The sequence below is a fragment of the Gopherus evgoodei genome, chromosome 10, assembly GCF_007399415.2.
Source record: "Gopherus evgoodei ecotype Sinaloan lineage chromosome 10, rGopEvg1_v1.p, whole genome shotgun sequence".
In the NCBI taxonomy this organism is placed as follows: domain Eukaryota; kingdom Metazoa; phylum Chordata; order Testudines; family Testudinidae; genus Gopherus; species Gopherus evgoodei.
The window spans coordinates 12,726,673-12,739,195 of NC_044331.1; the positions used below are offsets into that span (position 1 = coordinate 12,726,673).

A 12,523-nucleotide genomic window follows, 5' to 3' on the forward strand; every position below is an offset into this window, starting at 1 on the left:
GTCGAGGTGGGCCTGGGTGAGTAATAGAAACTGTAATGCCATCAGGCAAAAGCTGCCTGAAACAATTCTTGTACAGGATCCACAATAGATACTGATGAAAAACCCTGTTAGATCATCATGTCTGTCCCCTGTAAGGACAGATGCAGCCCCTTATGGCGGACCTGTTCACTATTAAACGGATACTTGATTGTAATAAAAAAGCAATAGCTTCAAGAAATAAAGCCCCAGCAGTCTTGTGCTGTAGGGAGTGATGCTGGTTGGGACCAGTTGTTCCCGTGTGGCGTTGCTAGAGGCAGGGCCGGCTTTAGGAAGTGCAGGACCCAATTCAAACAGTTTTGATGGGGCCCTAGCAGGGATGACTAAAAAAACAATAACAACAAAAAAAAAAAACATGTAAAAAAACACACGGGGCTTGTACTCACCGAGCAGTGCTCCAAGTCTTCGGCGGTACTTCGGCGCTGGTCCTTCACTTGCTCCAAGTCTTCAGCAGCACTGAAGGACCTACCGCCAAAGTGCCGAAGACCCAGAGCAAGCGAAGGACCTGCCGCCAAAGTGCCACCGTAGACTCGGAGCGAGCGAAGGACCCACTGCCGAAGTGCCGCTGAAGACCCAAAGCGCTGCCAGATGAGTAAAAATTAAAAAGGCACCTCTAGCCAGGGAAGGGATTCTCACTAGGTGCAGGGCCCTCTTGGTACGGGGCCTGATTTGGGGGAATTGGTGGAATAGGCCTAAAGCTGGCCCCAGCTAGGACTATCTTTCGTAGGCGACTTAAAACAGAGATCCTGAGCCCTGTGGTCACTGGAAGGTCCCATGGCACTGGTTTTTCCCCAAAAGCAGACCAAATATGACTGCCCCAGTTAGAAGCTGACCAGGACACTGGGCTGATGTCAATTTCCAATTCAATTTCCAGTGCCCGCAGTATTCCTTTTCACCTTATCTCGTAAAATGTTGCATAGCACTGTTAGTGGTTTCAGGCACTTTACTGGTCTGCCAAAATTTCCCTGTACAGCATTACTGTGTGCTGTTCAGCTATTGGTATGTTCCACTCCAGAAGTGATTGTATCCCAGCCCTGGAGGAAGTGATCACTGTGCAGTGCCTCTGTATTGTAAAGTAAGTCCTGTGAGCTTCCAGGATGGAAAACACTCTGTCATTCTCCTTCATGAAACTGTAGCCTCCACTGAGGATAATGGTGGTTCCTCCACCCTGCACATCAATAGGATTCACAAGTCTCCCTTACACTCATCTCCGCTTAGCATCACTCTGCATAGAGCCTGCCTGTAATTTGTGTGGAAAAGTTCTTCACAGCCAGACAACACTGTGGGACTGCCAGCTGTTCGTTTCAATAACAGAGAGAGCTGATCTGCGGCTAAACAGCACGTCTGATCTCCAGGCTGATGGGTCCTACAAAGGCCTGGGTTGGATTGCATGTATCCTTTCAGTTGAACAGAAAAATCCTGTGATAGGAGAATGCCACTGGAGCGAGTAAAAGGAACACAGGTCAGCCAAGATATCAGGTTATAGGAGCATCCGCTGCTGTTTTTCAGTGATCAAAGTCACAATAAATAAATAAACAAATGTAACCCCAGGCCTTTTTAAACTAACTTATTCATAAAAGTGAGATGAAAAAATCAAACACACTCTTCTGGAGAAGCTGGTCCCTGACTGGTAGAAACATTCTATAGGTGTGCCCTATATACACCAGTCAGATCAGTGGGTCAAATTCTATTCTCAGTTACATTGGAATGAACCTGGAGTAAATCTATTGCATTACTCCAGATTGATGTTGGTGTAGCTGAGAACAGAATCTGGCCCAGTATCTGCCTACCATGCTGTGGCTGCTATATATAATCAAAATGCACCTAAAATATAGGAACAATCATCTTTCCACCAGGCTAGCATCTGGGAGACCTATTCCGTCTGTCAATCTAGGTTTCTAATCTACCACCCTTAACTATGTAATAACTGAACGCCATATAAAACCATCAATCAAACTTGCATTAGTCACTGTAGAAATGGGACCAGATCCCCTTTACGCCTCTAACTTTGGCAGGAATTTGGATTCCAAAGCTGGATCAAGATCTGAATTTTACAGTTGGCCCTAACTGTATAACAAGCCAGATCAAACCCCCCCACTGTGCAGAATTTGGAATCCACAACCTCATTCAAAGTGTGTGGCTTAGGCCCATCTCTAACATCAGACATAAAATCAAGTTGAGGGGAGAGAAGCCATCACACAGCATTTCTTGCCTTGAAAGTAAACAGCTCGGCATTTACCGTATGCAACAGCTGTTACGTGCCATTCAGCCACTCTCTCTTCATTCAGAATTCAGATCCTTCCTTACAACTCACTCCTTGTGGTCTAACTCCTCCTTTGAAGCTCACCTCAGTCCTATGCAGTGACAACTGTACATTTCACAACATAAAGAGGAGAGCGAGGGAAAGTGACTCTCAAGAGAGCTATATGCCTGCCTTTCTTTCCCTTGCACTCCACGTGGGGAGACATGTCCCTCTGGGTGTATCCCCCTCCTATTACTTTCCTTTGCCTCTCCACTCCCCCACCCCATCTGTTTCTTTTGTCATGTCTTGGCTTTAACTCCACCTTGTAAGCTGGGACCTCATCTGTAAAACCCCAGGCTACAGGTGGGAGAGTGCAAACCCTAGGCCCCACTTCAATCCCACTTTAAGTCTTATTTTGAGAACGGCAGCGGTGCACAGACTTTGCGCAGGTGCAGCCCCTCTGCAGAGGGATGAATGTCACCATCATTATTATTAATTATTATTTGTGCCGCTGTAGTGCTGAGCAGCCCCAGCCCTGGGCCAGGCCCCCTTTGTGCTAGGTCTGTACAAAAGCAGAACACAAGGAGGGTCCCAGCCCCAGAGAGCTCACATGAATCATATTCATTATTCTGATGCTGGATCTAAAAGGAGACCCCTCCAGTAGGTTCGGGCTAATATTGATTTATCTACTTTTTAACAGAGGGTGTTAATAAAAAGCCAATAAAATTAGAAATGGTCCAGCACCTGGAGGCCATGGTGATGGGTATAGTGACAATGCCAGAATAGGAAATGAAATGTGTCCATCAGCCTTCTATAAAAATAGTTACACTCAAATCTCCACATACAAAGCCAGTTAAATCCCACCACCTTGCTCTTTTCACAAATGTACGTCTCTAACACAAGCTGCGTGGCAATGAGATTGTAGGGCTCCTAGGAGCCACTCACAGCTGACTTGTCAGGCGGCTTGCTTGCTTTCCAGCCTGAGAGAGATCTTTCAATTCCACATGCCCCTTGCCAGCTTGGCGTTTTTCAGAATCACTCAGAAGTGCTTGTGCATTCGAGGAACCTCATGGCCCCCAGGCTGCCCTGGAGTGCTGGCTGCAGGTGTGAGGAAAGATTGAGCCCCATGTTTCTAGGTGGGGCTATTCTTACTCCTAGGTAGAAATACCATTTCAGAACTGCGACAGTCTCCTTCCCTGTGCCCCTCAGGGCAGGATGTTCAGGCTCCTTTGGCCTCCTGCCTCAGAACCCCATCCAAACCCTAGGGATGCGCAGCCTGTCATGTCTGACTGCATAAAGACGCCCCCTTTGCCTGCTCCGCAAATCATCTGGAATTCTCGATACCCTGCTCCACACACGGCCCTCAGGGTGCTCATTTAAAGCGCACTCCTGGCCAGAGAAGTGATGTTTCGGCTGCCATCGCGGAGGACGACAATAACCAGTATTTTACATTTACAACAGTGCCTTTCCTTCCAAGTATCAGAGGGGCAGCTGTGTTAGTCTGGATCTGTAAAAAGTGACAAAGAGTCTTGTGGCACCTTATAGACTAACAGATGTACTGGAGCATGAACTTTCGCGGGTGAATGAATATTCACTTTGTCAGACGCATATAGGTATTCACATTTCCTTCCAAAGGATTCCAATGTGCTTTCTGCATGACCAGTTGAGATCTTGTTCCAGCCACCATTGAAATGCAGCCTTCTCTGGGTGGAAGACAGAAGCTGGTTAGCCGAGCACAGGGAGTGAGGAGCTGTTATGTATCTGGTGCAACCGGAGGAGGAATTTATTTACCATCGCTGGAATATGCTTAAGACACAACTTTCTCTCTCCAAAGAGTGCTCATGGAATCTTTAGGAACTCCAAGCAAGATGTTCTACCCTCACAGCCAGTTCTGAACATTTCTCAGGAACGGTCACTGCATTCCTGTTATCCTGTGAAGACCCCGGCCTTGCAAGGGTTTAATAACAAACGCAGTCTCAGCCGTGCTCCTGGGCTAGCACAGCCTCAGTGCAGAGATTGTGGTCCCACTGGAAATTCACCCGCCAGCTGCTCTCCAGCTTCTTTCCTTCCGCAGTGCCTGTATCCAGCCCTGTGTCCCTGAGGATGACCTGGAGCCAGGATTGCAATAATGCAGCATTAGTCATTCATTAGCTCTCAGTTTGCAGGCTTGTTCTCCCACTGCTGGGCTGATAGGTACGAAAGCCAGAGCAGGAGGGCAGGTCAGTCTGTTGCCTTCATGGCTGCAGGGCTGATCCTCTTGGTGGGGTTGAGCGGACTCTGTGGCTGTAATTGAATTAGCTCTGTTCAGTACCAGCTGCCAGTTCTCCTCATTTCCTCTCATCTCTGCCATTCTCATTACAGATGTGACTAGTCTCGGGAAGAGCCAGCGATTCTGCCCTTCTGCTGCTTACTTCATTGACTGCGGATCCTGGCCACGGAAGCCTTTAAGTAGCCCAGTGGCCTCTGCTGTAGCTCTGACCAGTCATGCCACCTGCGCCTGCCTGAAACTGGGAGGGGAGAAAAGACTGGCAGCCCAGAGCCCAGACTGGCTCCCCAGAGCCCAGACTGGCAGCCCAGAGCCTCAGTGAATGGGAGGCCAATGTGGTACTTAGGATCAGCAGTCTATGCCCGGTCAATATATATCCATCTTCCCTTTGCAAGACTCCTGTGCACCAATGCTCTGGCCTTTTTGGGCACCTGTTCTAGCACTGGGCAGCGCACCAGTGCCATGGCCTTTCTGGGCACCCATCCTAGCACCGGGCAGTGCATGGCCTTACTGGGAACCCATCCTTGTACTGGGCAGTGCACGGCCTTACTGGTTTGACTGGTGCTGTCTGGCTGGGCACCCACGCTCACAGGAAGCATTGTCAGAAGGCTGAGAGGATTCCTTTCCTAGTGTCCCGGTGTGGTCCTCCTTGCCAACAGATCCCACTAGATTCCTTACACTGTCACTTTCTGTATCCTGAATAGTCACCAAGATCTGCTGGCAGGGAACTCGATCCCAGAGCAAGGGAGCATGCACAGAAAGAGGCCCTGGGAACGCATCCCCAATTGCACCGAGAGACGCCACCTAGGGACTGCCCGAAGCACTGCTGAGCCTGGCACTTCCAAGGCCCCAGGGTTCTAGGGTGTTCATGCTTTGTGGCTCCGCCATCCCGTCATTCACTTAGGATTGCCAGCCCCTCTTTTCTAGCAGCTGCACTGTGCAGGCCGAGTGCAGCTCCTCTTGCCTGCCTTGCATCTGGTTTATTTCGGGAGACACACGGGAGAGCACAATATCCATCAGCTCCCTGTCAAGCCCTGACAGGCCTCCATTTGGCTTGCTTTGTGTGACAGAGGCCTCCAGCCCAGCCTAATGGGTTGCTGCTGCAAGGAGCCGTTCTGCAGGGCCAGGCCAACCAGCTGCAGCATCAGTAGGTGAGATCCATTACCAGGCCCATGGAGCGACTCCTACGCTCTGCTCTCCTCCCAGCAGGAGACACCACTAGGCCCTTGCCAATATGTCACGCAGCACTCCTGTGGGGAGTTTCTGGCACAGGGATGTGTGACAATCATAGGATTAGCAGCCTGTTGATTTAAAGGGCTTATTACAGGAGCTTAATTTTATTTTGACAGATGAAAGTAAGTCAATTACAGCTGGAAATAGCTCAAGGTTTGGGTTCTATTTTGTGCCTCCTATGTCCTGTGGGATCCTTACCCCCCTTCCTTGGATAGTGACTCTCTTGCCTGAGAGTCCTCTGAGCCCAAGGAAACTATCGCCCTGCCAAGCGAAAGCAGGAATTCGTTTTGATCCCAATTAGTGGTTCATCCAGACAGCAGGATCCCCCTCTCCCTGTTGTCGGGTCAAAGGGCCCCATGGAGGCTGCTGTCTGCTCAGGCGGCAGTGCTGAGGCACACCCCTGTGCAAACATGCCATCAATAGTCCTTTGGGTGTGTTTCTGCTGAAAACCAGCCCCTGCTCCCCTCATACACACGTTGGCCCTCAGGTGTGTTCCCAGGAGCTGCCCTGAGTGCACACTCGGTGCTGACTGTTCTGTGCCCCCAGGCTGGGATAAGGCTCTACGAAGCGCAGATCAATGGATCAAACGTACGGAAACAGACACCACCTCTCTGGCAGGAAAAACAATGCTCGTGGGAGAGGCAAAGCCACAAAGCGGCGGTGGGAGGGGAGTGCACGTGCAGACAGGTGTGTGCTCAAATTCACATCCCAGGAGAGGGAGGTACAGGGGAAAAAGCATCTGGAAGGAAGGGGCTGCTGCTGACTCCCCTTCAGAGAACAAAGCTTGGATCACCTCTAATAGTCCACACTGATGGATCATGGTCCAGCTGCCCAGTACCCTGTGGATTCTCCTTTTCTCCCTCTTTGGTTTACATGGAAGCCTCACTCCTGCATTAAAAAAGCCCTTTGTCTTGGTGCCTAAACTGCTGCTCATCTGACCTGAACTACACATACATACATACTACACTCACCTGAGGCTCCACTGACACAGCAGGCGACAACTTCTCCTCTATTCTGTTCCATCATTAATCTAATCTATTCACCTGGCCCATAGCACTACATCATGAGAGCACCTTGTACAAACGACACGACTGACCACCTCAGCCTTCTCTTTGGCTCTCTCTGCCAGAGCAGTAGGGCCAAAAACAAGTCCACACAACAGTGCTGCGCTTCATAGCTGAGCCCACGTCCGACCATCCCGTCCCAGCCTGCAGGACAATTACCAATTCCTCAGCATTGCCACCACCTGATGATGTTGCATCTCCATGCAGTGTTGCAATGGTAGATGAGGACATTCCTTAGCTGTTACGCGAGCTCCCCCCGGCTCTGTGAAGAAGAAAGCCTGTTCTAGGGAAGTTCTTGTTTATCTTCAGAGAGCCTGTGATCTCAGGAGGCTTTAGTAGGAATGCTCAGACCTTCAACTTCAGTTTTGGATCTAATGCCATTAAAACAGGGAACAGAAGAACTTCATCACATTCTCACCACTACTAAGCCTGCAACGTTTCCAGGGGACAGGGGATGTAATAGGGAGAGCCAGAAATAAAAAGGGAGAAGGAGTCTGTATTGTTAACGCTGGGGAGAAGAACCAGATTGACAGCCTGCGAGTCCCTCTAGTCACAGAGAAGGTAGACCAGAAGTTCCCCTCACATTGCTTCCCATAGACTTAACCTCCTGAGGCATAAAAGGAAATTAAAGCCCATCCAATCCTTGGCCTCTCACTTGAGACTGGCAATGAAGTTGCTACTCACAGTGATGGATTTTATGAGGTGAATGCACATCCACCAAGAAGGGGGCTGAAACCACCAAAGTAATTTCACACAAGCTACTCTGGAATAGCTATCAGATGGTAGCAACTTTCCTTCACTCCTGATCCAGGCTAGATTGGAATCAATGAAAGGCTCTGTAGCCCATTCCCAATCTCCTGATCCAGCTAGCTCTGTGAGGACCATGCCTGTGAACAAGACAGAAGAATGAGAAAGGAGCAAGAAGATTAATCACTAGCTAAGCTGACCACAGCACAAATTCCTCACAGGGAAACAACAAATATGCCAGTCAAACTGCAGGTCTGAAAGTTACGCTGATCAGAAATTCAGGCTTAGAGTCAACAAAGCATTCACAGTCTGAGGGACCAGCGACATGGGTGTAAGGTTTGCTATCACCCCAAATCCCAGGGTTATAAACAAACACTTCCTCCAGTGGGACCAGAGCTGGGAGCCTCAACTTGCAAATGATCTAAAGCAAGGGTTCTCCAGCTCTGGTCTATGGACCATCCATTGCACACCGAGCCCTTCCTGGTGGTCTGCAAAATGAAACACAGAGCTTTGTAGTGGGTTTGGCTCAAGCCAGCTCCAGCACAAAGCACCCTCACTCGAGAGGTTCATGAGATACCAGCTACTAAAAAATATCAGGAATGCACGGCTCTGTTGGGCCTGCAGCACATATGTGTCCAATTGCCGAAAACTGGTAATAGATCAGCCAAAAAAAGGCACAGGTCCCCATAACCCATCCTTGTCATTGAGAAACGACAGTGTCTCGGCCAGCAAGAGGGATGGGAAACCAGGCAGGAGTTCTCACCCTCGGACAGCGTGCAGCAGGCGCAGCGAGGGGTAGGCGGTGCGGACGTTGATGCGGTGCTTGAGGATGAGCTCGTTGACCCACTCCACGCGCTCCTTGCCCCCTTTGGCCATGAATGCGGGGATCCAGAGGATGCTGCCATTGAGGCTGTGGAGGTGCTGCAGCAGCTTCTCCCGCCAGGTCTCGTTCACCAGGTCCTCGAAGGCACGCTGGATGACAGAGGGATTCATAGTCACAAGGTCTGTCTTCATCCCCACGTCCCAGGCATATTCCTGAACAGGGGCCAGATTACATCTGCAACACAAGAGAGAGCGTCACGGTGTGCTTCAGGGAAGGGGAAGGACAAACGTTAGTCATCTGATTGCCAGTCCTGGGGTTGCACAGGTACAGCCCAGGCAGCGTCAGGGCAAGCTTCCTCGCAACTCCCTGTGGCAGCGTGCTGTGATCCTGCCCTGGAAAGATGAGAGCGGAGCTCATTCTCCAGGGCTGTCAGTCTTTGCCCTCTCTACGCAGAGACCACCACCAAAGGGGCCAAACAGTGCCTCAGGAGAGTGGTGGTGACGAGGCAGTCTGGGGCGGTGGTTGAGCACAGTTCTAGGGACCAGGAATGCCTCACTTTGACTCCTGCCTCTGCCACTGACTTCCTGTGTGACCCGGGGCAAATCCTGTAGACAGTGATCTCTGACTGAATATAGGGATAGCAACACCAGAGGGATGTTATGAGGATTGGTTAATGTTTTATAAAGAGCAGGGGAGCATTATTGTGATGACGGCACCTGCCTAATGGTGGAGTCTGCGATCGACATGAAATGCCTTTCAGTCACTACAACCCCAGGTCAGATTCATGGCAGATACTCTGAGGAAAGACCTTCTGCATCCCGTTACCAGTTCCCTAGAACATGACCTATCAAGAGCCTGCTAGGAATATCAGTGACTAACGGATGACCTTGGGCATCTGGCTCTGTTGCTAATGTGGCTTCAGAGCACACAGTATTGGAATGTTATAGTAGCCATTCAGGTCAAGGCGACGGTTTTAATACAGAAAAACCGCTATGGGCAGAGCAAACTCAGAAAGCGTGTGGGTACCAGGCAAGAATGTGGGGAATGTGTGTGCCTGTGCATGTATGCGTCTGTGTGCACAGGTCTATGTATGCATGCATGTTTGCACAGCTGGTGAATAGCTACATCTCTGCATATACAGGCCTAGATTGGCTTCTGAAAGTGCTAACGTGTGTGTGTGTCTGTGTGTGTGTGTGTCTGTCAGTTTGCATGTGTGTCTCTGTGTGGATGTTCATAAATGTCCCAGGGCATGAATTTTTGGTGCACGTGTGTGCTTGTACCTACATGTATCTGTTCATGTGCACAGCTAACAAACACATGGTAACAAAATACCTATGTTAACTGCTACGACAAATTTGAAGTGATTTTTCCAGAGCAGGGACACCCGCTCTGCAATAGTGTCTCATTGCATCAGTATCACAACATCCAATTCCGAATGTCAAGTGGTGTGAGGAGCGCAGAGTCCACTGTTACCTTTGAGGATGGTACATGCACCAGGAGAAACGGGAGACTCACAAAGCCAGCAGCTCACAGGAGCAGCACCCACCACTGGGAGGAGAGACCAGCTGGTTGTGTAGCCCCAGGAAAGCCGCAGTGGCTGAGGAGCAGAGTGGGCCAAGGCTGGCTCATTCCAGTGGGCCCTCCTGCTGGAGCTGAACCTGACCGAAAACAGACAGGGCACCAGGGGGCTGTGCGTGCTTGTGTGTGCACTGAGACACCCATCTCTCGTGACTCAGCAAGGCACTCCAAGGAACATACAGCACCGGAGCATGCAGACAGCTGCTCTAATTGGAAAGGCCAGTGACATCCTGTGAGAGTTTTTCCATCTTGCCCGGAATGACAGTGTGATACCTGGGGTCTTTAATTCTAGCCTGGCTGGAGTAATATTATCCCAAGTCCCCTCTTCCCAGCCTGGCGACTGTGCTAAACAGCAGACCCCGTGGCACCAGCAATGATAGGGATACCAACAGGAGGGGGAGGCCTGGGATATCAGTGATTGTGGGCTCCAGAGGGCCAGGCTGCTTAGGGGCTGTGACCTTGAGAAACCTTTGTGCAATGTGAGAATGGACGCACACACACATGCACGCGCACAAAAGGAATTCACTCCTCCTGCTCTGCAAACTCAAAGCACTTACTCTGTCTGTGATTCCAGCCCACATGCGAGGGCAAGGAAAGCCGTGAGTCATTGAGACTGAGGGCTGCATTTGCCTCAAGCTGGGACAATTTCACCCACTTTCCCTGTTGTTCCTGACCGTGGAATCCAAGTCACTTATTTCTGTCATTTTGAGTGCTGGACAGATGACTCTATTGACACATTACTATGCACCAGAGGCTGATGCTGGCAGAATGAAGTGTGTGAGCAGCTGATGTGGCCTCTCAGGGCCCTGAAAGGTTGCTATGCTTCTGGCAATATGCTGAAAACCCCAGATCAACCCCCGTGCTGCCTATCACATGCAGAGAAGGAGAAAGACCTGGATTCATTGATTGATATCAGGATGACTATGAGCCGTCACTGTGATGCGGCCATGAAAAAGGCTAATGCAGTCCTAGGATGTGCAGGCGAGGTATTTCCAGTAGAGACAGGGAAGTGTTAGTACCATTATCCAAGGCACTGGTTAGACCTCATCTGGAGTACTGTGTGCAGTGTCTATGTTGAATTCAAAGAAAGATGAATTCAAACTGGAACAGGTGCAGAGAAGGGCTATTAGGATGATCTGAGGAATCGGAAACCTACCTTCTGATAGGAGACTCAACGAGCGTGGCTTGTTTAGCCTAACCAAAAGAAGGCTGAGGGCAGATATGATTGCTCTCTATAAATACATCAGAGGGATAAATACATGGGAAGGAGAGGAGTTATTTAAGTTAAGTGCCAATGTGGACACAAGAACAAACACATATAAACTGGCCATCACCAAGTTTAGGCTTGAAATTAGGTGAAGGTTTGTAATCATCAGGGGAGTGAAGTTCTGGAACAGCCTTCCAAGGGGAGCAGTGGGGGTGAAACACCTAACTGGCTTCAAGACTGAGCTTGATAAATTCATGGAGAGGCTGGAATGATGGGACTGCTTACAATGGCATGTGGCCCATCAGCAACTACCAGTAGCAAAAATCCCAATAGCTGGAGACTGGACAGTAGATGGGGAAGGATCTGAGTTACTACAGAGAATTCTTTCCCAGGTATCTGCCTCGTGGGTCTTACTCATGTGCTCACCATCTAACTGATTGCCAGATTTGGGGATGAGAAGGAATTTTCCTGTGGGTCAGATTGGCAGAAACCTTGGGTTTTTGTTGCCTTCCTCTGCAGCATGGGGCACAGGTCACCTGCAGTTTAAACTAGTGTAAGTGGTGAATTCTCTGTAACTTACAGTCTTTAAATCATGATTTGAGGACTTCAGTTTCTCAGCAAGAAGTTAGGGTCTACAGGAGGGGGTGAGCGAGGGTCTGTGGCCTGCAGTGTGCAGGAGGTCAGACAAGATGATCACAGTGGTCCCTTCTGATCTTAAAGTCTATCAGTCTAAGTGACTTACTCAAGAGTATGCACAGTGAGAAATAGGCAACAAGGTTCCTGATTCCTAGGTCCTTGCTTTAATCATTAGGACAAGCTGCCTTAATGGCTAATAAACTCAAAGGAAATATAGGAACTGAAAGCCAAAGACATGGCAATCTGTGTGCTCAGGAACGCAGGCCCCAGTTATTCCTGCTGGAGCCTAGTCTGCACTAGAACAGGCTGGCTGGCATGGCTATGCAGGTTTAGTTGTACCGGCAAACCCTCCTGATGTATACTCAGTTTGTACCAGCAAAAAGTGCTTTTGCCAGTATAGCTTATTCTTGTTCCCTGAGCAAAATAAGTTACACGGCAAAAGCACTTTTATGTAACTGTGTCTGCACTAGGACTTTAGTCATAGAAATGTTGCAAAAAAATCAGCACATCAGTCGACCTTACTATATTCCAGGGGTCGGCAACCTTTGGCATGCGGCTCGCTGGGGTAAGTTTGTTACCTGCCGTGTCCACAGGTTCGGCCGATCACGGCTCCCACTGGCTGCAGTTCGCCACTCTGGGCCAAAGGGGGCGGTAGGAAGCGGCGCTGGCTGAGGGATGTGCTGGCCGCTGC

The 12,523-nt window shown here is 49.8% G+C and overlaps 1 protein-coding gene across 1 annotated transcript in view; it reads right to left on the reverse strand.

Annotated features, from left to right (window-relative positions):
* The window catches only part of ST8SIA2 (ST8 alpha-N-acetyl-neuraminide alpha-2,8-sialyltransferase 2), a 47,841-nt gene that overhangs the window by 13,555 nt on the left and 21,763 nt on the right, over nt 1–12,523 (reverse strand). Inside the window, exon 5 of the mRNA XM_030578484.1 lies at nt 8,352–8,645. Coding sequence (XP_030434344.1) covers nt 8,352–8,645 — 294 coding nt within the window. The remainder of the gene's footprint in view (nt 1–8,351; nt 8,646–12,523) is intronic.